We start from the raw sequence: 27,674 nt of genomic DNA, 5'->3' as shown, positions 1-27,674 counted from the left end.
GCACTCTGCTATAATCCGTTGGCGAATATCTTTTATAGACTCGGGCTTCGTGGCAAAACATTTATTTTTTAAGTGTCCCGAAAAAAAAAGTCTAAAGGCGATAAATACGGTGACCTGGCAGGCCATTCAATTGGGTCCCTTCTTCCAATCCACCGTCCAGGAAACCGGTCATCTAAGAACTGTCATAAAGGAACCCCATAGTGCAGATGTGCTCCATCTTGCTGAAAATGAAGCCGCTCAGCAGTATGATTTTGTTCATCTTCAATTATTTGCGCTATTAAAGCATGTTTAGGATAGACTTCACCAGTTAAATTTCCAGGAATAAAAACAGACATTTATTTTTTGAGGATATTGGGTATGAACCGCACGGAATAAATGTGGGTTACTATCATCCCAGTAACGGCAATTGTGCCTATTCACAATTCCATTCAAATAAAATGTGCATTCGTCGGAAAAATAAATGTTGCGGATCTTCAATTAAACGCTGGCTCATTGTTTCACAAAATTGCAGCTTTTTATCAGGATCATCCTCATTTAGTTCATGTACTAGTTTGATTTTGTACGGATGAAATTTGTACGCTTTTAAAATTCGAATTATGGTCAAACTGGAGACACCTGGGGCTTCAGCTAGTTGACGAGTCCTTTGAGTATAATCCAATTCAACATGCCCTAACACAGCTTCATTCCAGATCGGTTTCTGCGGCTAGTGTATTATATTACAGGCAGATCTACAAACTTTTTAACTAACAATTTTTAACACATCATTAACATTTTTATCGGGATGACTCTCATTAAATAAGTGAGCCGTAAGTCTAGCTCAACTATTATTTTGAAAATAACTCGTTCTGGAATGGAATAAATCATATAGTACCGTGAAATTAAAATAACTTTGAAAGCAACTAAACTAAATCAATGAAGAGACTAAAATAAACTGTGTAAATTGTTTTTCTGCACGTATCTGCAGTTTTTATTTCAACAAAAAAACGCAAGCAAATTATATTTTTTGGTAATCAAATTTTATTTTTTAAAATTTATTTGATACCAAAATTACAATTATTGAATGGTTACAATTAATTTCTCAAGCGAATTAACTAAAAACATTGCCAAGTTGTTTACAATAATTCGTATTTATAATAAAATAAATGCTGATGAAGTGTTTACGATATTTAATACAATTGCGTTTTATAAAAATGTCCTTCTAGAATTTTCTTCATGCAACTAGCAATTAATGAGGAATTTAGTTCTGATGAATAATGTCGTGTTTTTGAAATCCTATTTTCCTTTAGATTATATAATTTAGAAATGATTGTAATTGTTTTCACTCATAATAATTAAAACTTATTTGTATTTCTCGTTGATACCAAAATTTTCGGCTTAACGTCTTTAACGCCGATTTCGCATTAACTATTTTAGTAGAATTCCCCCAACAGAGTATCATTAGAAGGACAATTTTGTGCCCTTTCAAATGATATATCAGTCGATCCCTCGTTTCATTTAAAATATTAGGGATGTTACCTCCCTCCGCTTGGTGGTTAAAGGCGCAGATCATATGTTTAAAACGTGTCCCCCTCAAAAGTAAAATTGATGTGTCCAAGCATTTTTTAATTTAATTACGAAAAGAGGAGAAAAACTAGGTGCAAACTTTTCGTTGGACCACCCTGTAAATATATATATTGTTAATTATGATGTTTTATATCTATTACAAAATAAAATATCTAAAAAATGTTGATATTTTTTTTGGTAATTATACACTTTCACGGTCACCTGGTTTTTTGGCTCTAGAAAATCGAAAAATGGATGGATTTTAATGATCTTGGTCTCAAAATGTTCCATTTTACGGCGGATTTATAAAAAAAATACGAAATTTAAAAAAAATAAATATTTTTTTTTCAGTTTCATGACTTTAAATGCAAAAAAATGACTTTCTACATATAATCCTTCGTAACTGTTTCTGACGTCGTGGAATCAAGTTCGTATATTTTTTTTCGCAATTTACATAAAAAAATGAATATTTAAAAAAAAAAGTTTTTCTACTATTTAAGGTTTAAAACTATTAAAAACCGCAAATTCAGCCACTACCCCCGTGTTTTTCATAAATTCGTCGTAAAATGGAATATTTTGAGACCAAAATTATAAAATTTATCTATTTTTCGATTTTTAATGGTTTCAAAAACTATTAACATTGAAGAATATAGTACAAAACTATTCACGAAAATTGATTGTTTTTCATCGATTTCATTTTAAGCTATAAAAACAGAAAAAATCATTCTTTTTGGATTTTTTTTTAAATTGTTCATTAATTTATCTGATAATGAGATAATTTTTTGTAAAGGATTATTTAGCAAAACCGTTTCTTTTTACGATTTAAAACAGTAAAACTATGAGAAATTTTCATTCCAGCTATTTCTACTAATTTTTTTATAAATCCGCCGTAAAATGGAACATTTTGAGACCAAGATCATTAAAATCCATCCATTTTTCGATTTTCTAGAGCCAAAAAACTAGGTGACCGTGAAAGTGTATAATTACATTTTTTTTCAATTGATATTTGTCTATGTCTGTTTTAGTTTGTTTATAAAATTGTTTTAAGCAAATAGAGAAATTCAATAATTTTGAAAAATTTTTTGCCATTTTGTTGTCCAGAGAAAACTATGATTTTTTTCTCAATGAAAAACAAAATGGATCCCGCATTGAAAATTTTAACGGGAACAACTAGTTTTTTTAAACATTAAATGTCTGGTTTTTTGTTATTATTGTTAATTGGACTTTCTCTTTCATTGATTAGAAATTTAAAGGTTTCATTTGTAACGGCGTCAAGTTTAAACCCTTAATTCAGTATAGTACAAAGGATTTTTTTACCCCAGTTCTATCTATTGTAAGGCTGAAACTTTTGAAAAAGTACAATCAAGGTTTCTTTATAAAGTCGTTATTACCTCGAAACATCGAAAAAGTCATTAATTAACATATATTAATTCCAAACGTGCCACATTGAAAAGTGTGCACAATAATAGATAACTAGCCGATGAAGCTGAAGTTACAAAATTGAATCTGATTCCAAGAAAATCGTTGATTCATTGTTATGAAATACTGTTCCTTATTAGTCACGCGATAAGCTTAATAGAAATGATTCTTCAATCCTTTTATGAATATTATGCCCACAATAATTACAAATCAACTTACGTTGCAAGAAGTTGATAAAAATTCTTAAGTAAAAAAGTTTCATAAAAAATTATCTGGTTTATGGGTGATTCCGTTCTAACTGTGATTTTTTGTATTCAAAATTTCAAGATTTTAAAATTTAACTTTTCTAACTTTTTTATGCATATTATTCATCTATTTTACTGTAAAAATAAAACTCTAAGAGGAATTTACTACAACTTCAAAGTATCACGAGCAAGACACAAATGTCGGATTTTGAGTTCCACGGTACTGACTCATTTATCCACGGTACTGACATGGTAACTTAAGATATTAAACAACAAGTGCATCAATTTTCCTCAGTTTGATCATAAACATTAGAATTTATAAGGTAATTAGTTTAAATCATTTGTTACGACAAAAAAAATTAATAATTTATCGGTAAATTCTAGGAATGGACATGACACGGTACTGACATTCAAGTGATGTAGTATAAGTTTTCTTTAAGTGGCAAGTTATATTGTATAAAAATAATGTTTAAATATCTTAAGAATTATTCAATTAACACAAAATTTTTATTAATTGATTATTAATTAATGACTAGTACAAAAAAACAATACAGGACATTGAATATCACAGTTATAATGGAATCACCCTTATAGATTTATTAAAAACTAAAAACTTATCGAATTAAAACTGGATGCAATTTCTTCATAGATGTGATATTAGAAGACTAATACAAGGACCACGCTATACATAAACTCGTGGCCATAAATAACGCACCACCCTTTATTTCAATATCAAAACCTAAAATGTTAATCTTTTGGTTTTCTTTTTTTTCTATCACAAAAAGTTGAAGTATTTTAAATGTTAGCTATAAAATGTAACAAAATGCAAATAACTAGTTTTGTGGTTTTTTGAAATTTTAATTTTATGCATATTTTAATGTTTCTTTCATTCTATTGTTGTACCAACTTGGGGACAGCAGTAATTTAAGTCAATCAAGGTGTGTTAAAGTCAAAACTAGTTAAACAAAAAATGAATTTAAAGTTAAGCAGTTAAGTGAACCAAGCAAATCACCTTGCAATTTTAAAGACCTTCATGGATTAGTTTGAAATATTGACAGAAGCTTAAAAATGGGGGGTGGAAATTTAAAATTTCAAAATAACACCGGGAATCGATAGAGAATTGAATTTTATGAAAAAAATGTGGAGTGAAGTTTTTTATTTAACTCACTAATTTCTGAGTTATTCGCGATTGAAAATTAAAAAAAAACGTTTTTCAACATTTTAACATTTTTTCACGAAAAATTCGAAAATTATGCATTTTCTGGAAAAAATTATTCTTATCAAAATTGAAGCTTATAAAAAAACAAAGAAATTAGTCAGTTAAATTTTTTAAATAATATTCAGCAAATTATGAGTCACTGAAAGCCAATTTTTTCTTTTTCGTAAATTTATGCAGAGGTTTGAGCTCAAATAACGGAAAAACGATCAATTTTTCATAAAAAATTGTTATAAACATTTTTAAGGTACTTTTTCAGACCTTTAAAATGATCTTTTAGAAAACTGTCTAGCATGAAAATTAAGCGAGTTATGACGAAGATAAGTTGAGTAACTCGAATGTAAAAAAAAAATTCGGGAAATTTGAGTGGAAAAATTAAAATTAATCATAGCCCATGTAAAATTATGTTTGTTTAAGCCCTAACAACACGTTTCAAAAGTTTGAATGGTTTGGAACATGTATATTTTGAAAAAAGTTGTTTACTGTGAAATTTTCTTTTCGATTAAAAAAAAATCTCAAAAACTATTGGATCAACGAAAGAATTTTTTTGTAACTAAAAAAACGAGATATAAGCGTTTGAAGTATTGATTTCAATGTTAACGGGGAGTCTTTTTTACCCTTTAACATCAAAATTCTCTGAAGAAACGGGTCTAGAAAGGTTGCAACTCTCATGGTTTTGTAGCTTATGAAATTCCCTACACAATGGATGAATGAAAAAAGCTTAAAGGCTAAAAGCCGAGTTATTATTAAAAAACCGAATACATTTTTCTAGAGATAATGCTGGAAAATCACGAAACGTCTAAGTTTTGATGTCTTTGGAATATTTATTCTTTTATACATGCTGTGTCTCCTTTTAAGCTTGAATGGCTGTACTATTAGGCAGTTAAGTGAACGCGAAGCTGAAAGAATAGCCGAGTCGCGTTGGACAGGGACAAAGTTATCGTGAAGTGGCAAATCTGTTTGGCGTACACCACACAACCATTGGCACAACCAAAGCTCTATGATTGTATCTGTGAAAATAATCTAACCTGTTAGTTTTTGTGTCTCCGGTATTGCATCTAACCAGACGTCGTTTTGGCACTCTTTCGTCGTCATCGGGTGTTGAAGTATTGGTACTTCTCTTTTCTTGTACCTTCGTGGAATTATTCAAATGGTTATTCAACATCATTGCAGCGGTTACTGAAGCTCTTCGTGCGGGAAAACTAGCAGAAAAACTTCTGATGGCATGTATACTGGACTGTTGAAATGATACTAAAAACAAAAAAATATTTTTAAAGTCGTCCATTATGGTGGTATTTCGTGATTGGCGGTTATCGATATTCTAGCGATATGACAATAAATTTTCTTTTATGGATGTTCTTTTTTGTTTTTTTTTTAAGTCACGAACTTAAATATTATCTGCTATAGGGATTTCATGTACATTCAAGCATCTTCCTACAAGGAGTCGTCCCTTATGAACTAAGGTTTGTTTGTTTAAAAATTTTGCAAAATTGTAGTTTGCTAAATTTATGAATATAACAACTTAACAATAAGCGATAATTGTAAAAATGATAGGAAAAGATTATGATAGTTTCATTTTGAAGTAGATACTAGAAATTTGTGGAATTAACCCAAAACAAATGAGATATATACAATGCGGTTCATATGTATGGAATAAATTCAATTTTAGCGTTATTATATACAATGTGATGTCGGTTTCTATTCTTAAATTGACAATTTACAGTATAAAAATTAAGTTGGTTCAGGAATTAAACGAAGATGATCCTGATAGAAGGCAAGAATTCTGTGAATTGATGATGGACAGAACGAACGCAGAAATGCAGTTCATAAACAAAATTGTTTTTTCCGATGAAGCGATGTTCCATTTAAACGGAACGGTTAACAAACAGAACTGAAAATATTGGAACAGAGAAAATCCTCACTAGATGTGTAAGTCTCACACTCAATATCCTAAAAAAAGGAACGTTTGAGCTGGTATCTTTAACAGTAAAACTATGGGCCCTTGTGGTGATGTTTATCTAGATTTTTTGATTAACTTTTTAGTGCTTACGGAGCTCCACCGTATTTTGCGTGTACAGTTAGAAATGACTTAAACGACGTCGATTGGAAGACGTGGAACGATCGAATAACCGGCTAAATCCTCCGATTCGACTCCTCTCTTTGGTTTTTCTCCTATGTACCTTCTTTTAAGTGCTTCCATTCTTCTGTAGCTGATACCACAGAAGGGTTCAGGTCCCATGAAGGGCTTGTCTGCCCCGCTTTAGCAAGCTTATCAGCTATTTCATTTCCTTTTATATTTTCTGCCTAGTTCCTTTAATTTTTCTAGGCAATCCTAAACAAGTTTGGATTTTATGATATTGGAGTTTAGAGTTCTAATGGCTGCTTGACTGTCGGACAGGATGATGATCTCTTGTTTGCGATAGTTCCTCTTCAGATTAAACTGAACACAGTTTTCAATTGCATAAATTTCTGCTTGAAAAATGCTTATCGCGCTGCCCAGGCTTCCACAGTGTTTGGTTCTGGCACCGTACCAGTTCCGTCTGCTGTTTTTGATCCATCTGTATACATTTAATGGCATTTCTATTCATTTCTTTTATGGTATTTTTATCCCATAAATGGCAAGCAAATTTGCTTTCACACTTTATTATTGAGGTAAAGTTTTTTTCTAAGCTAAATTTTTTCGAGTTCTGAGGCATGTCCCAGGGTTGGTTATTATTTAGGAACAGATTTTCCTTCTCTGAACATTCCATGTGATGTTTCCTCTGTCACGCTTTCCAGTATTATATGTAAAAGCGGGAAATTTTTCACTTCTAGTGCAACTGTTAGGCAAGATTTAATGGCCCTAGTTGAACATAACTAAGCAAGTCTTTGTACCTTTGAGATTTTGTTTCTTTTTCATATTTATAATTATTTCTGATGAAAGTAATTTTAATCCAATAGTAGAAAACGACGAGTTTTTTGTTGTAAAAAAAGGCTCGTACATGCACTAAACATGAAAATAATAAAACAAGTGATACAGTTATTTAAAGTTGAGGGTAAGAACAGTAGATTCTGTGAGTATCAGATTTTTGTGTAGCAGTCAACATATTCGTTCCATGACCTGAAAATTGGGATTTTTCAAAACTTCAGCAAAGTTTTCTTCTATGAAGAATGAGCTTTTCAATTCTAAACAGTTATCTACTACTATCTTTCCCACTGTGGATTCCGTCTTAATCGTATAGATACCTTCAATTAGACAAATTTTACAGCAAAAGTTAATTTTTAAACGTCTTTATTTAAATAGGCGGAAACAAGCGCATGTAAAAATTAAATTCGTCTAAATTTTGTACTTTAAAAGAGAGTTTCACCAAAATTTTAAATGTCGGCTTTGCTAATAAGACGATTTAAGATAAGATGACTCACTTAGATTTTCCTATGAATCTGCTACATCTATTCTAAAAAGGTGCCTTCTATTTCCAAGGATTTTCAGCAATTGCGGGGGCATAGTGTCCCCGTAGCGCAAACTGCGAGAATTCAAGTCCCATAACACCAATTCCCATTTGGTTTTTAATATTTGTTTATCCAAAGAGCCTACCCTGCAAATTTTATACTAAATGACTCCCCCTTCGTATATCAAAATCTACACCTAGTTTCACAAATGGCACCCTTCATGGGTTTCCTGTAGAGATACGGGGGTATCTATATTTAAAAGGAGATATTTCGACTTCTACTAATCAGATGTTTCCATTTTCAGCACGCTGCTACTATTCAAAGGGATCGTCCGAGTAAATTATCTTCATTTACACTTGAACTAATTTATTTCCCACTGCGAATTCCATTTCAATCATCCAGATATATTCTAATTGAATATATGAATCTAGTTATATAATCTTCTTTATTAATAAATTCAAAATATATTATATATGAACTCTAGTAAATTCGAAGCCGCAGCGGTTAAATCAAATGAAAGGGCGTCGTGTGAACTTACAGCGCGTTAAAGAAACACCCCCGTTTAATTCGAAGTAATACCATAATATTGATTCGTTTATCTACAATGTAGTAATCTACCCTATACCATCTCGTGACACTAAAAACTTACCTTGAGAATACGTAGGCACATCAATTTTAAAGTTTGAGAAGTCTACGAGGGAACAGTATAATCTTTGGTGTTACATACTCAGTATTTTGACTTGGATTTTACGCGAATATTACTAACCAACAATTTATTTTGAATTTTTTTCGAAGAAATATATTTACGGAAACCGAATAATACAGATATTATTAGATTTTGTGAGTTCGTCTATTTATATTAAACGATGGAATTGATTGAACCGTTGATGATATAATTGACCATGCGTTACGACCACTACACCAACACTCACAGTTAAACGCATTGCAATGACCAATTATAGTCTTTATAGACCGCGGCTAAAATATAAATGTTAGTGCTAGCGTGGTCTTAAGTACTAACGTCACCAATGGTTCTAGAAATTTCAAATTAACTATTGAAATGTTGGTTTATTGTATCACGAAATTTTCCTTCGGGTTAACTTTACTGCAACGATGGTTATGTGTGTGAGGTCTAAAGTAAAGGAAGACTAACTAGTCAAAGGGGCTCACCACCAAGCTACTACGCGTTAAATTGTTGATCATATTTGAAAAAAAAGGATAAATCTGTTTAACCTAGAAATCAGCACTTTCTTGCATATAATGGCACCAACCAGAATAACTAAGACGAGTTCTAGTACTATAGACTATGCCGTGTCATCGTATGATCCAGAATTCACCGACTGTATTGCCTTTAATTCAGGTCTCTCCAATCATGAAACAATGTTGACGAAATTTTTGAAAAAATCTAATACTCAAAATGATTCTAGCAAATTATGCCGTATCTTTTCGGAAAAAAGTTTTCAAAACTTCGAGCACCGTTGTCAAACAACTGATTGGAACATAATTTGAATTTCCTAAATTCATATGCTAACCTTAATAATTATTTTGTAAATGTAGCCAAAAATATATCAAATTCTATAACTCCTTTTCATGATCCGTTTCCATATCTCCCTGATGCTAATGCTAAGTTACAAAGTTTCTTCTTTATGCCCGTAGTTTTAGCAGAGCTTTGCAGTAAAATTAATGGCATCAACAATAATTACTTATCTAAAACTGATGGACTTACATCAAAAATGTCTTCGATTGCACATTAACTCACCTTATCATTTTAATTAACGTTTATCATATGAAAATACATTACAGCTTTGTTTTATTAAATAACACCACCATTGACGTCGATGAATCTGTAAAATTCTTAGGGCTTATTTTGGACAATTCCTTGACTTGGAAGTTACATATTGCCGCCTTATCTAAAAAATTAAGCTCCTCCTGTTTTGCGCTGACATCGGTTTCCAAAGAACTAAACTTATCCATCTTCTTAACAGTCTATTTTACCCGTATGGGGTACGTGTGGTGCGACTCAATTTGAGCGAATCTTCAAACTATCAAAGAGAGCTTTACTCGGACTAAACAGCAGCGCTCACTGCAGGGACTTCTTTAAAAGATTAAAAATTCTTTCTCTTTCTTTCCTATTAATCTTCATCTCAATTTCGGAAAGGACGTGGCTATCCACTTGGGAACGCGGAGCACGATCTTTACCTACCTACTCCACGTTCAGAATTAGTTAAGGGCTCAATATTTTACAATGCAAAAAATGCACAATCACTTGCCACTTGAAATCAAATCGATATCATCTTTCCCCGCATTCCGCAATAATTTGAGGGCATATTTACTGGAAAGTATCTTCTACTCTGTAAACGACTTCTAGTCTAATAATAATATAGTTCCGGACATGCCGTACATTGGTCTAATTTTTGCTATGGACTCTTATACTAATTATTACATATTACTATGATTTATAATTTTGGTACTCATTGTGGTTTTCTTCTGTTTATCGAAATTTTATTTTATTTGTATCTTTATTTAGTTTTTTTTATGTTTGTTTTTTAGTTTTTACAAGCAATTTTCTGGCAATAAAGCATTTCTCTCTCTCTCTTTTTGATGTGGAATACTGCGAGATATTGGGCTGTTGGAAGGCATGTGCATAGGACTCTCGTAGTAAAAGTGTGACAATTATGTTGATGATGTTTTACAAAACATTCTACTCCTATAACTAAATTATTTTCTATGTCGCTTAAAGGTGGATATTAATCTCTGACTGGAGTTTCTTGTCTAAAACCATAATGAGCATTCTTGATTCTGTATCAAGTTTGGCGACGATATTGGGCTAGGGTGTAGGAAAATAGTGATGGGCGAGGTTGGTCTAGGTTTCGGTCTCTTAAATTAGCTGACACTCATAAACCTATTCAATTCCAAAGAAAAAAATAATAAATATCTTGAATAGTAGTACTTGAGCTGTACTCGAAATTAAATTCATCAGTTTGAAATTTGTTATCGTTAAAGAAGGAATGAATTAGTTTGATTTTGGTGTTGATTTTTGGTAATGTTTAGTTTGATTTTTTGGATATGTTATAAGCAGTCTGAATTTAGAATTGTTCATATTTTTTTGATAAATATATTGAGTGACTTTACAACATTTTGTTTAATTTTAATAATGATAAGAGGAAAAGAAATAGTCTTCTCTGATGTTGTAAATGTATCTTAAAGTATAGAATGCTTAGTCGGTTCCAGAAAGTGGAAGGATGAAGAACTGGAATATCAAAAGTGGAAACCGCCATTGATGGAAATTACCTGGAACTTACGGCTCGTAAAAATCCTTGTAATACCTACAGAATCCTGGGAAGAAGAATTTCAATGCAAGAGGTGTTTCTGTATCGATCTTAATAATCTAGGGAAGAATACGTAATGTTAATTTAGGATTCTAGGATAGTACCGTGGATACCTGCGCCTAAGCAAATAAGATTAGCTTGGACAATATGGATAAATGCATTGACAACGAAAGAAATTCATCTTTTCCGATAAGGTTATATTATTCATTGATTGCAATGGATTGAAACATGATAGCACAGAGAGAAATAGGGATCAAGTGGTGGCCACCATACTGCCATAATTTCATGCCAGTTCCTTTTTTTGTGATAATGTGTAAAAAAAAACTATTGGAGTTTTAGAAAAAGTATAAAATCAAAGTTTTCTTCATCTATTGCTTCCACCCAAATTGATGATTACAATCTGTAACCAAAAACCATAAAGAGCCTTGGAAATCTTCTATAACTTTGTGTAGAAATTCAAGTACTCAATTTTTGCACTGCTGTTAATTTCGAAAATATTTTATATGGGACTACGGAGACTCAGTATAATAACTCATTGATTGAGATGATAATATTTCATTGTATCGAGTTTTTTGTTAAATATAGGACAAGTTGATAACGTTCATGTCAGTTGATAAATCGTTTTCATAATTTGTAACTGCGATAATCGTCAAATATTAATCACGAATATTCCACCTAATGATTGCCGATAAAATTGCATACAACCGTATACACGGTACCGATTCGTTTTTTATAATCGACTTTCAAATAGATGAGATAAATATTTTTTACGATTCACTGTACCATGTAGGTGAAATGTAACTTCATCGGAAAGAAGTTGAGTAATGAACCGAGAAGAGTATTTCATGTATAACAATGTATAGTTTTGTTCGCGGGTCTGATTTCGATTCATCGACTTCTCTCTTACCCGAACGACAATGTTGAATGTGCGCATGCGATCTGTCCTGAACTAGTTCGGAATCAGATCCGCGAAAAAAGCTATTAATGCCACACAATGATACTAAGAACTCTTGACAATTCTCACTAGATTAAATGATTAAATAAGGTAATGATACTACACAAGCAAAGCCTTCGGCAGTGTCTATTACGAATGCCTAATATTAAAGATTAGAAAAGTCAGATATTTCAGAGTCCTGAGGAAATTTTTGTGCAATCTAAAAAGTAGTAGTTTCCTTAACAAGCTTAACGAGACCAGATTCGAACTAAGATGGATAAAGTCAAGAGAGTACCACAAGGAGCTCTCTTCGGTACTCTACAACATATACACATTCGACTGTGTCATAATCATCATGGCACGTAATTAAAAGACTTCAGGAAACCATGCATCGGACTGACGACTAGTGTCCAACCTGACACCTGAAGAGTTTTTCAAAAAGGACAGAAAGAAATCATGAGACAATTTATGACCATGACTTTTTGGGAAACCCGTAAAAGGTTGTAGTGAAAATACTGTCCCGTCAAGTGTCAAGTGCTTGGAGGGCTTCTTTGTTATCGCACTAATGCACTTTCTTGTATAATATGAAGCGTGTTTAATTGATAACAATCGTTTTTTATACAAGAAATCCACTAATATTTTAATTATGGATCAATTTGACAAAGTTATATAAACTTTAGAATTTCATCACGTAAAACGAGTTTTGTTCGTGTCTAGTTCAACGAATGCGTTTAAAAACAACTTGAACAATCGTCATATGAGTAATACTCTTAACAATTAGAAAAGTTCTTAATGGGAATAGTAAGAACTCTGTTTCGAACCTTCTACATAGTTAATTACGAGATTTTAATTGAAGTGAAGGAGTTGAAATTCAGTCACGCTATTTCCAGGCAAGGTATTCGACCTTCAATAGTTTCAACAGAATGATTTCCGTCTCCAATAGTTTGGCATCTGGTTGGGATTAATTCGAGATAGCTAATGTCTCACTTCTTGTATAAATGAAATCGAAATTTTTGATATATATCGATTCATTCAAAAATTATTTCAATTTATGATTCATTCTAAGACCTTGAAAGCTGTTTATTGCAAATACTAGAGTGAATAGTAATAAAATCAAAAATATATTCTAATTCATTATTGTGATATAATAGGATAAAAATATAGCTCAGCCAAATCCTGATGCTCTTCCACTTTTTCACGGAATAAGATTTATGGAGGTGGGTTTCTTTATGTACCGCTGCGTCGTTTTCATTCTACCTATTCTGTGTCTTTAGCTTTATCTCTTGCCATCTGATTCCTCGTTTTTCCCCTGTCATCTTTATTTCTTTTGTCAATATCCTCCTTTGTCTTCCATTATTGGTTTTTTAAGTATGTGTTCCATATATCTTCAGTATTAAAAGTTCTTTTTTTATTTCCATGTCGAGACCAAACCACCTTGGTTGTTCTACCTCGATTTTGTTTTGGTATATCCTTTTTGGCTAAGAAATGCGTCCATTGCTTTGACTAACCTATCAGCTACTCCAGTTACCTCGTTTAACTGATTTTATAATCTCCCATCATGTGTTAATGTTAAGTCATACGAGATCTGGCTATTAAATAACGGTTACGAAAAAAGGTTTTATTATAAAAATTATTCTACATTCGAATGCTCCCCTTCAATACACTCCCTTCCCCTTGCCACACACCTTTCCATACTTTTTTCCATTGATCGGAGCATTGCTGGAAGTCTTCTTTGGTGAGTGCCTTTAGGAGTTTTACCGTTTTTTGCTTTATCGCTTCCATCGACTCAAATCGAGTCCCTTTCAAAGCAGATCTTTTTCTAAACTTTCAAGGAAATCTGAGCATTGACCCAAGATCTTTTGGTCAGGAGCTAGATTTTTTGGCACCAACTTCGCGCAGACTTTTGTCATGTGTAAAATTTCTTTATTGGCGTTTACAGCCTCGGCAATCATCCGGAAGCTAATTCGACGGTCTGCACGCACAATTTGGTGGATTTTGGTCACTGTTTCCGGAGTTGAAACAGTCACAGGGCGATCTGGATGCTGGTCATCTTCAGTGCTCTCTCGGTCCTCACTTAAGCGCTTACACCAATCAAAAATACGCGTACGAGATAGTGTCGAAGTTTTTTGCAATTTAACCCCTTCTAGGACGCCCTTTAGTCGCACAGTCTCGATATTTAATAGCCATACCTCGTAGATATACAAGACTTTTAATCTAAACCATTTTTGATTCTTCTCATGAGTTTTTTCTTATGCATCTTCTCCTGTCAGCTAACTATCAATGTCTTAGTCTTGTGTTCGTTTATTTTCGTCTTCATTATCTGAGGAGTGACATTATATATTTTCAAGAATGAGTTCAAAATTTTCTACCATTATTATGTCATCTTCATACTGAATCTCCGAAATTTCAAAGTTGCCAGTATTCGACTTGTGTTCCCGATCTTTTTACTAGAACACTAGTACACTGTGTGATACTTCTTAACTAATTCTGACATAATTTTTTGTGTGTTTATACAAAGCTCCTAACTTCTATTCCTCTATATTTTAGGATTTACAATGTCACTTCTATTGACCCTGTCGAATGCTTTTTTAAGATCTATATAACACAGGGTATCTCTCCATCTTCTCTCATATTTGTCCAATTATGAATTAATTTTCATCTGGTGTTCCTCTCTACGTTCTAAATCCTTATTTTTAAGCTTATATGGTTTTTAGTTAGTTAGTCTTCTAGTCCGTTGTCTAATATCCTTGTATATCTTGTTGACTGTACTTAGTGATGTTAATTATCTGTAAATGCAGTTTCTTGTGTCTTCTCTCTTGTATATTGGTATAATTATTCCTATTCGTCAATCTTCCGGCACTACTTCTGTGTCATTTATTTTATTCATTATGATTTTTATTATCTTTCCATTTCTGTCATTTTTTAGTATATTTCTGGCACCTTTCAAACTCAGATTCTGTATTGCTGGTTATATTTCTTTCGTCCTTTGTTGATCTTTTGTTATTTGGATTTACGCTACTTCTTCCGCTTGTCCGTTAATCTCTTTGTTTGCTGGCTCATTAATCCTAAAAGAACTCACCATTCACCTTCGTTAGCTATTTTATCTTTTTTGCATCGTTTATGTTTTCGAGTTCTAATTATTATTACTTGTCTTTCTTGCTTAATGACTTTGAAGAATAGTTTTTGATTTTCTAGTAACGTTTGTCATCTTCCTTAACTAATCTTTCAACTACTTTTTCTTTTCTGTATTTTCGTATGTTAATTGTGCTTTAAATTTCAGATATTTCTTCGTATATCTTTCTGTTTTTTGCTTTTTTATAGTTTTTTGGAGTTATAACATCTAATTTTCCATCTAGTGTTTTTTGCCTTCTCTCTGTTTGCTTAACTAGTTTCCGAATACTTTTACTCACTAGGAAGTAATCTATTCTCTTGCCCACTTTTGATTTCTCTTGTTATTTTGTTAATAACTTTGTGTTGAAAGGGCATATTTGTAATATATAATCTTCCTTGGTTAATGTTCACTTGCTCATTCATGAAATATCCAGCTCCGAAATTTTCTTTTTTTGTCACTTTCGACCATATCCAGTATTTCTCACTTAATTTTATCATTCCTTTCGGTTTCTTTTTCTTTCCTGTTACTCTCGGACACTCTACAGGCTGTCCCATGACGAGTTAAAACTATCTGTATATGGTAAAATACTTATAGTAAAACCATGAAAATTTCCACGTTTGGATTTTCGGATACGATCTTTTTAACTAAAATATTTTCAAAGATAACTGTAACTTTGTTATTTTTAATAGAATGCCCAGTATATTAATACATTTTTGAAATCTACGTGAAATTTTAGTATACTTTTGTCTAAAAATTTTTTTCTAGAAATGCATACTTTTTGAGCTACTAATTTTTTTGTAAAAAGTTTGACCGTTGCAGACCCTTATAAATTATTTTTTTATGAAGATACCCTTAAAGACATGAAAATGGTTTTTGTTCGGTTGCTTTTAGCAAGGTCAGGCGTATTTGAATTTGAATTTTTCATTTTATACAGGGTGTGTATAAAAAGTATTCAGAGTTTAACTCCATAAATATCCAATTTCTTCATTTTTTTTAAATAGTACCACCCGTTTTTTTCTATTTTAATACATTCAGGGGTAAAAAATAGTCATCTATTCCTACTTTTGAAGGGCATGAAGCAGGTCTTCGGACGAATCTCACGGTAGACTATTTAAACAAACAAAGTAAACACAGATTTTGCTATATATCGTTAGACAAAAAGCCAATAGAGAAGAAGAAGAATTGACAAAATCTATAGCAAGAGACATTTGAATAATTTATTAATCTCATTTTGAAAATACTTTGTAATAATCTGATTAATAAAGAATATTATCATATTTTCAGTTACTTACCAGTTTTAACGGCTTTCCTTAGCGACATCATTTTCGGGGGCGGCTTCTGCTCCTCAAGCTTTTCTTTAGTTTTATCAGTATTTATGTATTCATTTTTACTTTTCATTTTATCTTCCTCTATATCGTCTTCTTCTTCTTCACATTCGCTTCCACTCGGACTTATTAAAGATACCATGGTGACCACGTCGTTCCCTTGTACTGCAGCAGTTCTATTAAGTTCTTTTTGACTCTTAGGATTGTCCTCGGTAACCTTATCGACTTCTTCGTTTTTAGGAGATTTGGTTTGAACTTTTTTAAGCGATTTGTGCTTACTATGTTTGCTTAACATTTTTGTTTTTATACGTTCCGGTTTACACGGAGCCGATGATGATCTGATGAGTGGTTTTCTGGGTTTCGTTGTGTCTTTTAAGTTTACGGTAGTGTTAAAAGCAGAATTTGTACGTTTTTGAAACATTTCTCTTTTCGATGCTGCTGTCGCCGGTCTTATAATCACCGAATCTATAGGTTTAACTTCATTGCAAGATATTTTTTCGTTTGTTAAGACGCTTTCGTTATCTTGATCGACGACGGGTTTTTTATTTGGCACTTGCCAGTTATCTTGTGAGGTATTGAAAATCATTTTTTGTTTGGCATTTTTCCGCAATTTGAAGGAACTTTTATCGTTATCTACGATACCAGTTGTGAGAGACGGTATTAATTTTGGTGGTTCGTTCAGGTCTTCTTGTTTTTCGGGTTCTTTGGGGTGTTGCGCTAAAAAAATTCTAATGTTGGGTTTTTGCTCTTGCGTTTTTAAAGTTTGTTTTAATCTATCAGCTAATTCTTGTCGTGATTTCAAAGTTTCTTTGTCTAGAGAGGTTTGCTTGACTAAGTTATTCGGTGGAATTCTTCTATTTTCGCTACATTTTTTGATTATAACCGGATCTTCTTTTGAAATTTCAAGCGCGTTCTCTATCCAAGCATTTTTTATAAATGGATTTCTAAGGTTTCTATTGTTTAAAGATATTTTGATGCTCAAATCGTGCTCTGGCCAAGCTTTGTAGTCGTTGATATCTTCGGAAAATTGTTTCCTCAACGGTGGTCTTCGTGGCGGTGTTTGAGGAGAATCGCAGTTTAATGATAGTTGTCGAAATCCCGAGAGCTTCTTCATACTAACCATTTGAGAGGAAATAATAACGGAGTATTTGCGGTTGGTGATTATTATTCATATGTGAGATAGAAACCTATACAGACTACAAAACCTGTAAGTTCATTTATACATAAACTCAACAATTTTCATAAAAAATCATAATTTTACTTAATGTAAGTTGAAGTTAATATTTTCAGTATATTTTGCACTTAGGAAAGATCTGAAGAACAGTAAAGGAAGATCTATCAATTAATATGAAAATATAAAGACAAAAATCTTAATATCAAGGATTATTGTCTATATAGGGTATCCAGAAACTCTCCCTCGCATCTCAACCTATCTCGTAACCTTCAGTCTTAATACAACTATCATAATATTTGTCTATTCGGGATAGAAAAAATCATAAAATTGCGTGTGCATGTCATGAGTAAATGAGAACTAAATTGAGTAAACAAGTTTTTGGCTACAAAAGTGATATCTATTGGGAAACGGGTTTTATAGCTTTTTTGTTATGAATAGTTTGGAACAATATGTATTGTTTTCAAATTATTGAGTTTTAATGGCGATTTTCTAATTTAGAATCGTTTCCTCAATTGATAATAAAAGGATTTACGAAACGTTCTGTTTCCGTAAACTTTTCTTGCTGCTTTATTTCTAAGTAACAGCTTTTGTTCTATTCTTAAGTAACACAAAATGTATTACATAATAGTTAAACATCTTTATTTGGAAAGAAAGACATTTATTGCTATCTTGAAAAATAACATAACATAGGAGGATGCTACCAGAAATACCTGGCTTAACCAAGGGAGCACAAAAATGATGGAAAAACATATTTTTATTTGTTTTTTAGCTCCGTAACTTTTTCCCAACGATGTTCAATAGGTTTGACACCCTTTTTATAAAAAGAATCGTCAAGCTCCTCAAAATATCCACCTATCCACCCTTTTTTTTTGAAGTCTGTGAACAGAAAATAATTCGAGGAGGCTAAATCTGGTGAATAGGTTGCATGAGGTAGCAATTCGATATTTAATCCATTAATTTTTGCCATTGCAATAACGGATGTGTGAGCTGGTGCACATTCTTCTTAGCCAAATGCAGTTTTTGATTGATTTCTTCGCTCAAAGGTTGCAATAAATTCGCATAATACTCGCCGTTGATATTATTTCCTTTTCCAAAATAGTCAATGAAAATTATGCCACGCGCATCCCAAAAAACCGACGCCATGATCTTGCCTGTGGACGGAACGGTCTTTGCCTTCTTTGGAGCCCATCATTGTTTTGTTTCGCGTGTGGAGTGATGGAATCCCGTTTAATCCATGGTTATGAAACGGCGCAAAAATTCACTCGATGGAAACATCTTCATGACACTGTTTTTAATCCATTTTGAACAAATGCGACATCCATCGTATGCACAGCTTTCTCGTGTCCAAATTTTCAGTTAATATGCGGTGTATCGCACTTTTTAAAAAACCTACTTTCACTGGACGATCATCCAGAACCGCTTTGTTGGTTTTCTTCAACATTTCTGGAGTTGTCACCTCATTTGGTCAACCACTGCGATGCTGGTTTTCGCAGGTCGTACGGCCTGGGTAATACAAATTAAACTAGAATAGAACCAGAACTGTAACGCCAGCAGACTCAATTTTCCTGTAAGGAAATTTTTTTATCTGTTTTAGTGTTCTTCAGTTACTTAGAAGGTACTTATCTACTCCCACACAAAAAGATTTAAATGAGGTTTTTATAGGTTTCCGGTAACCTATTCCACATTTGAATCGAGGTATACAAAAAAGATTTTTGAAAGCTAGCCTTACGATGTATAAATATTGATATAATTAATAATTCCATTATTGAAAAATATTTTTTAGACGACGCCATCTGAAAGTTGTTCGTTCTGTATTCATTTACATACCGAAAGTTGCGTTTTGAGTTTTCCATGTAGTAAAAGTGACAGTTCCGTACTGTAAAACACTTTCGGGACGTTCTGGAGTACAAAACTTTAACTTCCTTAAACGTGACTCCAGCCACTTCAATGTTGACAATTGACAGTTTCACTTCGATGATTTTGCATGACCTTAAATTTTTAATTTTTTGAAATTATTTGTTTTATCCGAAGTTTTGTCTAAATTAATGAATAACAATAAATGATGATGATAAAGAAAACATCAGCGATGAAGAGTTGCCCTTTTCTCAGTGTAATTGAAAAAGTTTTGGATCTCATGCGTCGTCTAAAAAATGTTGTGTACGCCGCGGCTGAAATACTACTTTGTAGTACAACAAAGAAACATTTTCACTCCTTAGCATACAAATAAGTTCATATTGTTTAAATGATTTCATTACTAATTCACTCGGATTTAAGTCTGTTGGTAAAACGGTAATTGCAGAATCGCTTGGCAATGTTGTGTTGAAATGTCATCAATCTCGAATGTTTCAAAGTTTAATAATATTATTTAATAGGGCTTTGCTTGTTAAGGTTGAAGAGGCCGGCTAGGATTTAGTTTTTCTAGCAACTCTTTCCTAATTATGACCAAGATATTAGACGTAAAACTCAATTTACTATTCGGGGTCACCTCCAACTTGAACAATAATTCTTTGACTTTTTGATACAGACTTCGATAATATTTTTTCGAGATAGTCACATTATGACCGCTGTGAATATAAGTTTTGTCCATATAATCTTTCTTAATTTTAGAAAGATTTGATGGAACGTGAATCTCTTCTAAAAAAGCGTATCATGTTTATCTATTAACAGTTTTCTGTAGGCTTTTTTTCTAACAAAATTCATTAACTTCCAGATGAGATTCCAGTCCTCCTGTGTATCCAGTTTCATTACATTTTCTCAAAATACTGTATACAACTTCATAACAGTAAACTTAGTCCAAGTAGTGGTTATTTTTTAGTTTGAAGTTGAATAGCCAGCAACTACAGTGACTATTCTCAGATACTAGTTCAGATGTTTGACCGTACGACAGCATAGGAATATCCAGTAGCGAAGAAGTTTTGTACGCATGCGTGAAATTGCACAACCAGTAAAATGGCGATGTTTGTAAACAAAAAATGTGTATAATTGTGGCATGAGGTGATTTGTTAGTTCTGTTTTAATTATTTTATAGTAGTTAGTGTTAGTTAGTTAGTGACTAAGTTTTGACTATATCGTGGTCACATTTGTGAAGAATTTGCATATGGGTATGTAAGTTTAGAAGAAAAGACTTTATAATATATAATAATTTTAAAGCATTCGACACAGATACTGAGACTTTTGTAGGGTTACTTTTATCATATATATGTATATTTCAATATAACAAGTATCAACGTATTTTCGGAATTTCACAATTCCTATTACATTTGGCTAAATTACCAAAATTATTGTTTATCCAATTACGATTGCTTTATTCTTTAATTTCTATTGGAATACTTATAAATTAAACTACAAGTAAAATTAGATACATGTTGCTTTTTACAAAACCTTTACTACATTTCTTATTCAGTACCCGTGCGTTTAAATTTCGCTCTGAAAACAACCACGAACATGGCGCAACTTGAAGCATTGTCTTATGGGAAGTGTCGCTACTGGCTTATACGTATATCATCATCATAATATATCATCATTATATTATATTTATAAGCCTAAAATTCTGGACACCAAAAAAGCAGCTCGGAGTTTTTTGTATACCAAGTTCTAGATGGTGAGTGAGATCGAGACTAAAATGTCTAAATGCATCAACATCAAGTTTTGTTACACGATGAAAAAAACTGTTAAAGAAGCTTTCAAAATCTTAAAATATGTCTATACCTTTGTAACCTTAGAACTTTAAAGATTGCTGACAACTGGAACAACGATTTAAAAAGGTCTATCATCAAAGTTTAACATTAGAATAAAGTTCATAATTTTATTTGATAGCGAGGGCTTAGGAGGAAGTCAAACAACACCGATTTTGGAAAGGCCACTTGACATGATGCAATACAACGTGCAATGCAAGACGCAATCTTATATATTAAAAAAATTAATGATTTCCATTCCGAGTCCGTTCAGGCGTTCTACCCAACCGATTTACTTCATTTTTTTTTTCAATGAAAGGTATTGATGCACAGATCAGCCATCAACCATCGGATTTCATCTAATTTTCACTATTCTTAATTTATACTCAAATGCGATTTCCCCCTGTACATTACTTATGGGAGTTTTTCACATACACACGTTCTATCCTGATAATCTCAGGTTCTATTCAAGATAGAGACTTCGTTTTGGTTTAAACACCTTCTTTCTTTTGAGTTTTTGAACACTTGAATCGGTTGAGTTGGAGAGGAGCTAGGCGCGGCCATTCAATGTGGAGTTATGGATTTTTGTAGGTTTTTGGCAATTTTTCTACATCCAAAGATCTATACCTCAGGTTCTAATATAGCTACAGAGTTCGTTTTGATTTAAGAACACTCGCTGAAACACCTTCTTTCTTTTGAGTTTTTGAACACTTAAATCGGTTGAGTTGGAGAGGAGCTAGGCGTGGACATTCAATGTGGAGTTATGGATTTTTCTAGGTTTTTGGCAATTTTTCTACATTCAAAGATCTATATCTCAGGTTCTAATATAGCTACAGAGTTCGTTTTGATTTAAGAACACTCGCTGAAACACCTTCTTTCATTTGAGTTTTTGAACACTTAAATCGGTTGAGTTGGAGAGGAGCTAGGCGCGGACATTCAATGTGGAGTTATTGATTTTTGTTGGTTTTTGGCAATTTTTCTACATTCAAAGATCTATATCTCAGGTTCTAATATAGCTACAGAGTTCGTTTTGATTTAAGAACACTCGCTGAAATACCTTCTTTCTTTTGAGTTTTTGAACACTTAAATCGGTTGAGTTGGAGAGGAGCTAGGCGCGGACATTCAATGTGGAGTTATTGATTTTTGTTGGTTTTTGGCAATTTTTCTACATTCAAAGATCTATATCTCAGGTTCTAATATAGCTACAGAGTTCGTTCTTTTCTATTATAATGATTTCTGATACTTATTTGATGGATTCGATGCGAGCGAAGCCGCGGGTAAAAGCTAGTTGCATATTTAAATATAACTTTCAATTCAAAACAACTTTATAACATTTTTCTGAATTGTAAAAAATAAAGATATTTTACTCTTGCACAAAATTCAAATTTTTTGACAAACCTCGTATACTATTTTAAAAAATTGATATCTGATGGTTGCATTTTAACTTTTGGACCATGCAGAACTTATTATCAAGAATAACTTTTTTTCATAAAACCACTAATAAAAATTTTTCCATTTGGTTCCAACTTAAGTATGATTCTTCAATTTGTTGGTGATTATAAAATTTATTAGCGCAAAATAGTTGTTTAAATTGACATTTCTGTGACGATTATGTAGGTTTGGAGTACTATCTAAGTGAATGTAGCAAATAGAGGTGGTTTAATTAATTTGCTGGGATTGGTCAACAATTTGAGACACACTGCAAATCTTTAAGTGTGGAATAGCTCTGTTTAAGTTATAAACATATAAGTTTCACTCCTTAATAACTTATCATATTTGCTGAACTCAACCCTGTTGTTTGTGAGTGAATAAGTAATCACAGAATTTTGATGTGAATTTTGAGATATCAATCAAACTTAAATACCTAACTCAAAATGGTTTATTATTTGTTTCTAATAATAATTTTAATTAAAAGAATGGTGATTTCTACTGACGCATATTTCCTGTAATTCGCATCACGTTTACGGACGTAATTTAATATAAATATGCTAGAACATCGACGAGAAATATATTTTAACTTCCATAGGGACTATATTGGAAAACAAAAATGATCTTTGAACATATTTTATTGTCAGTTAACCAGGACGAAATAAAGGAATCAGCCCTAGTATGTACCGCCTTGCGATTTTAACCTTATATGTATATACAAAGTATTTTAAACTTGTATACAGAGTGAGTTTTATGATAGAACGCCTCGATTATCTCATAATTTTTTTGTGCGCAATGGTTTTGTAATATACAATACATATTTTGGGAAATATCGATCTTCACGAAACTTTTGTAAATACCAGATTGAAAATTTCTAGATTCTATGGCTTGAACACTGGCCAATTTGTATGGATGTTCTTTTAAAACATTCCATACAGTAGAATGAAAAAATATGACACGTGCCTACTAGATTATAATTTAGAAATATTGAATGGTATTTAAATACCTGCAGACATTTGCTTTGAAGCAAATTTCTGCAACACCGTTCATTTTAGCTCCATAATAGGTTATTAGTTTTTTAACTAAAAATAATCAGGCAATTTAAAACACGTTGGGCCCCAACCAAACTTGATAAACTTTCCCATGAGCCCAAAATTTTTTTTTGTGTTTTTACAATCTATATGGGGTGTGGAAAAATGAAATGAAAAGTTTACCACTAAACCTTTCTCCAAGGCCCGGAGCGTATACAAAAACCATAATATTTTGCACTTTTCACTGAAAATGAATATTTTCAGCTTAGTTCTTTGAAGTTTCACCCTATTTGCAGTATTGAAAAACAAAATTTGGTTTTTTATCCTTTGAACGATGATTTATGCTTTTATGTTAAGTATGTATGTGTTTTAAGAAATATTATATGGAATCAAGGTAACGTGAAGGTGGCACAGATGAAAAATTTTAGTCAAATATTATTCGAATTATGTTGAAGAAAACAACATGAACAGTAATTGTTTTACAATGGAGTTGAGATTAATGGAAAAAATCAAATGGGACGGTCCACCCATACTGTAAAGCACATTTAAATACAGTCCCTTGCGCCAAGGAGCAAGTTTGAAATAAAATACGTCATGCAGTCCTTAGAATAGCTCTGGACTCTAGGAAAAGTTCAGTTGCGGGCCTATGGACCGCACCGGGGCTCAAAGTGTTAAAAAAAGAATTTGCTCTAGTGGCGTAAAAAATAGGGGGATAAAAATAACAACTAACTCTGACCGCGCGCCACTGGTTAAATTTTTCCAAAGTTTGTTTATGTCAAAATATTACTTTATTAAGTAGCATGTTGTTCACCAAATTTGAAAAAAAAATTTAAAGGCGTTCTTGATTTATGATAAATTTTTTATTTTAGTTTAAAATTTTTAACACCTTATATCTCAGTAATTAGGTCCTCTAAGGAATCGTATTCCTATATCAAAATGAATCATTTATTGAGATCCCTCTATGGTAGAGCGTTGTCGGTCGAATATATAAACACCCTGTATACATAAACGTGCATTTAAAAAAAACCTATAAATCATCACTGGAAATGTTTTTTATAATGAGTAAATTTGTAAGTGAATTTTTGAAAAATCGCTTAAACTACTTGTGCCCAAAAGTCTATAATAAATTGTCGATTGATGTTAATATTTTATGAACACCTCATAAATTTAGTAAAACATGCAAAGATTTATAACATTGTGAAACTTTTTATTATTGTTTTTAATTTTGTATCAATTGACTAATCTTAAGCATATTGGTCAACAAATTTGAAAAAAATTTAAAGGCGCTCTTAATTTATTGCAAATTTTTGGTTTTGTTTTAAAATTTTAAAAACCCTGTATCTCAGCAACTAGGCCCCTTAAGGGCTCGTATTCAAAATGAATCATTTATTGAGATCTCTCTGTGGTAGAGCGTTGTCAATCGAATATTGAAACGCCCTGTATACATAAACATGCATATTAAAAAAATCCCCATAAATCATTACTGGGTAATTATACACTTTCACGGTCACCTGGTTTTTTGGCTCTAGAAAATCGAAAAATGGATGGATTTTAATGATCTTGGTCTCAAAATGTTCCATTTTACGGCGGATTTATAAAAAAAATTAGTAGAAATAGCTGGAATGAAAATTTCTCATAGTTTTACTGTTTTAAATCGTAAAAAGAAACGGTTTTGCAAAATAATCCTTCACAAAAAATTATGGTAATTATACACATTTTTCGATTTTCTAGAGCCAACCTAACCTAACCTAACCTTACCAAAAGGGTAATTATACACTTTCGCGGTCACCTGGTTTTTTGGTTAGGTTAGGTTAGGTTAGGTTAGGTTAGGTTAGGTTAGGTTAGGTTAAGTTGGCTCTAGAATATCGAAAAATGGATGGATTTTAATGATCTTGGTCTCAAAATGTTCCATTTTACGGCGGATTATATAGAATATAGAATATAGTACGAAACTATTCACGAAAATTGATTGTTTTTCATCGATTTCATTTTAAACTATAAAAACTGAAAAAACCATTCTTTTTGGATTTTTTTTAAATTGTTTATTAATTTGTGTAGAATACAAAAAAAAATATAAGAACTTTATCTGATAATAAGATAATTTTTTGTAAAGGATTATTTTGCAAAACCGTTTTTTTTACGATTTAAAACAGTAAAACTATGAGAAATTTTCATTCCAGCTATTTCTACTAATTTTTTTTATAAATCCGTCGTAAAATGGAACATTTTGAGACCAAGATCATTAAAATCCATCCATTTTTCGATTTTCTAGGGCCAAAAAACCAGGTGACCGTAAAAGTGTATAATTACCCATTACTGGAAATATTTTTTATGATGAGTAAATTTGTAAGTGAATTTTTGAAAAATTGGTTAAACTACTTGTGCCCAAAAATCTATAATAAATTGTCGTTGAGATTTTATGTACACCTCATAAATTTAGTAAAGCTGGCAAAGATTTATAACATTGTGAAACTTTTTATTATTTTTTGCAATATTATCTCATAAATTTATATTATCAACAAATTTAGATCAAATTCTTTTCCATTTTGTATCAATTGACTCATCTTAATAGTATATTTTAATTTTCAATCTTTTGTGTTAATTTTTTTGAAACGATCCATGAATAAATGCTGATTTTTAATCCTTAAAAACAAATAAATATATCAAAATTACGATAATGAACGAAAAATCGAAATCATTCTTATACCCAATCTTTCCAAATTTTTAAATATATTAATATCTTCTCTCATTCTCAAAATAATATCTCTCAAATCAATTTCTGATGACAAAATTCAAATTTCCTCCGTAACCCATTTTTGCTTGTTAAATTTTTCCTCATAAATTTGTAAATAAATTTGAATCAAAGCACAGTACATTCTACTACATATTTTCTCTTTGTAACACATACACAAATGTAAGGGTGTAATATACAATACAGTTTTCATTCACATTTCATTTTCTGGCAAACTTTTCGTAGAGATGGCACGGAAGATACGAAGCGAGGCGACTGCGGCGCGGCGAGTAGCGAAGCGAACTAGTTGAGGGTTAAAAGGTTGTTTACTCCCTGCTTACAAAAGTTTGACTGAAACGCGGCTCACATGTTTTCATTTCGGTCGACATTCATTTATTTATTGATTAGAAACTTTCCCCCGCGATCATTTCCGATTTATTATTTTTCTACAAGTACCATCCTTTATCCTCTACGACTCCGTTATGGATTTCAAGTATTTATGAGGCCTTATTTCTACACTGCGACGTAGAATAATAAACAATAATTGAACACGAGAAAACGACTTATAATAATTATTATAATGTTAAATTGTAACTAACAGTTTTTGTATAATATATTGAAAGAACGCTGAGTACTGCTATTATTGTTTAATAACAGTTTGAGCTTTTTCTGCTGCTGCTATTAATTTCCATTATTAAGAAAAATGTTTCTCGTGAAGAATACGCTGTTGCTGAAAAAGGGTTTTATATATCTATACGGTATGAGCTAATCTACGATGTCCATAGCACGGTATCTAGAGACTGGTACGAATCAAAGAATCTCGACAAGGACGCTACAGAGTGATACATAATGTACAAAATCGATTTTTTGGAATGCAAGTACTAGGAATTCGATTATGTACGGATACTTCACAACTGCAAGAATTGTTGATGTTGTCTATAACTTAATTCTTGCGGTTTGATAAAACGTAACTTGTATAATATTACATCGTTCCAATATTCCAAACCTACGTTGGAAAGCTACTGTTATTGTATGTCTTTTCAGAATATGTCATTCATTTGAAGCGTTAGCAACAATATTTCTTT

General features: G+C 32.1%; 2 protein-coding genes across 5 annotated transcripts in view; one reads left to right on the top strand and one right to left on the bottom strand.

The window, feature by feature from the left end:
• Window positions 1-27,212, bottom strand: part of LOC130894584 (uncharacterized) — a 37,020-nt gene extending 9,808 nt beyond the window's left edge. The window contains exons 1-3 of one of the 4 annotated variants that reach the window (XM_057801489.1): window positions 26,808-27,212; window positions 16,519-17,747; window positions 5,451-5,673 (exon numbers count right to left, since the gene is read on the bottom strand). In XM_057801489.1, the coding sequence (XP_057657472.1) occupies window positions 5,451-5,673; window positions 16,519-17,674 (1,379 nt within the window). In that variant the 5' untranslated portion in view covers window positions 17,675-17,747; window positions 26,808-27,212. Of the gene's footprint in view, window positions 1-5,450; window positions 5,674-16,518; window positions 17,785-26,766 lie in introns of those variants that run through there. The other 3 variants (XM_057801490.1, XM_057801491.1, XM_057801492.1) reach the window with 3 other exon arrangements.
• Window positions 1-27,674, top strand: part of LOC130894585 (cyclic GMP-AMP synthase-like receptor) — a 64,541-nt gene that overhangs the window by 12,989 nt on the left and 23,878 nt on the right. The gene's annotated exons all lie outside the window — the stretch shown is intronic.

The sequence above is a fragment of the Diorhabda carinulata genome, chromosome 5, assembly GCF_026250575.1.
Source record: "Diorhabda carinulata isolate Delta chromosome 5, icDioCari1.1, whole genome shotgun sequence".
NCBI lineage: Eukaryota > Metazoa > Arthropoda > Insecta > Coleoptera > Chrysomelidae > Diorhabda > Diorhabda carinulata.
This window is presented reverse-complemented; position numbering and strand designations above follow the sequence as displayed.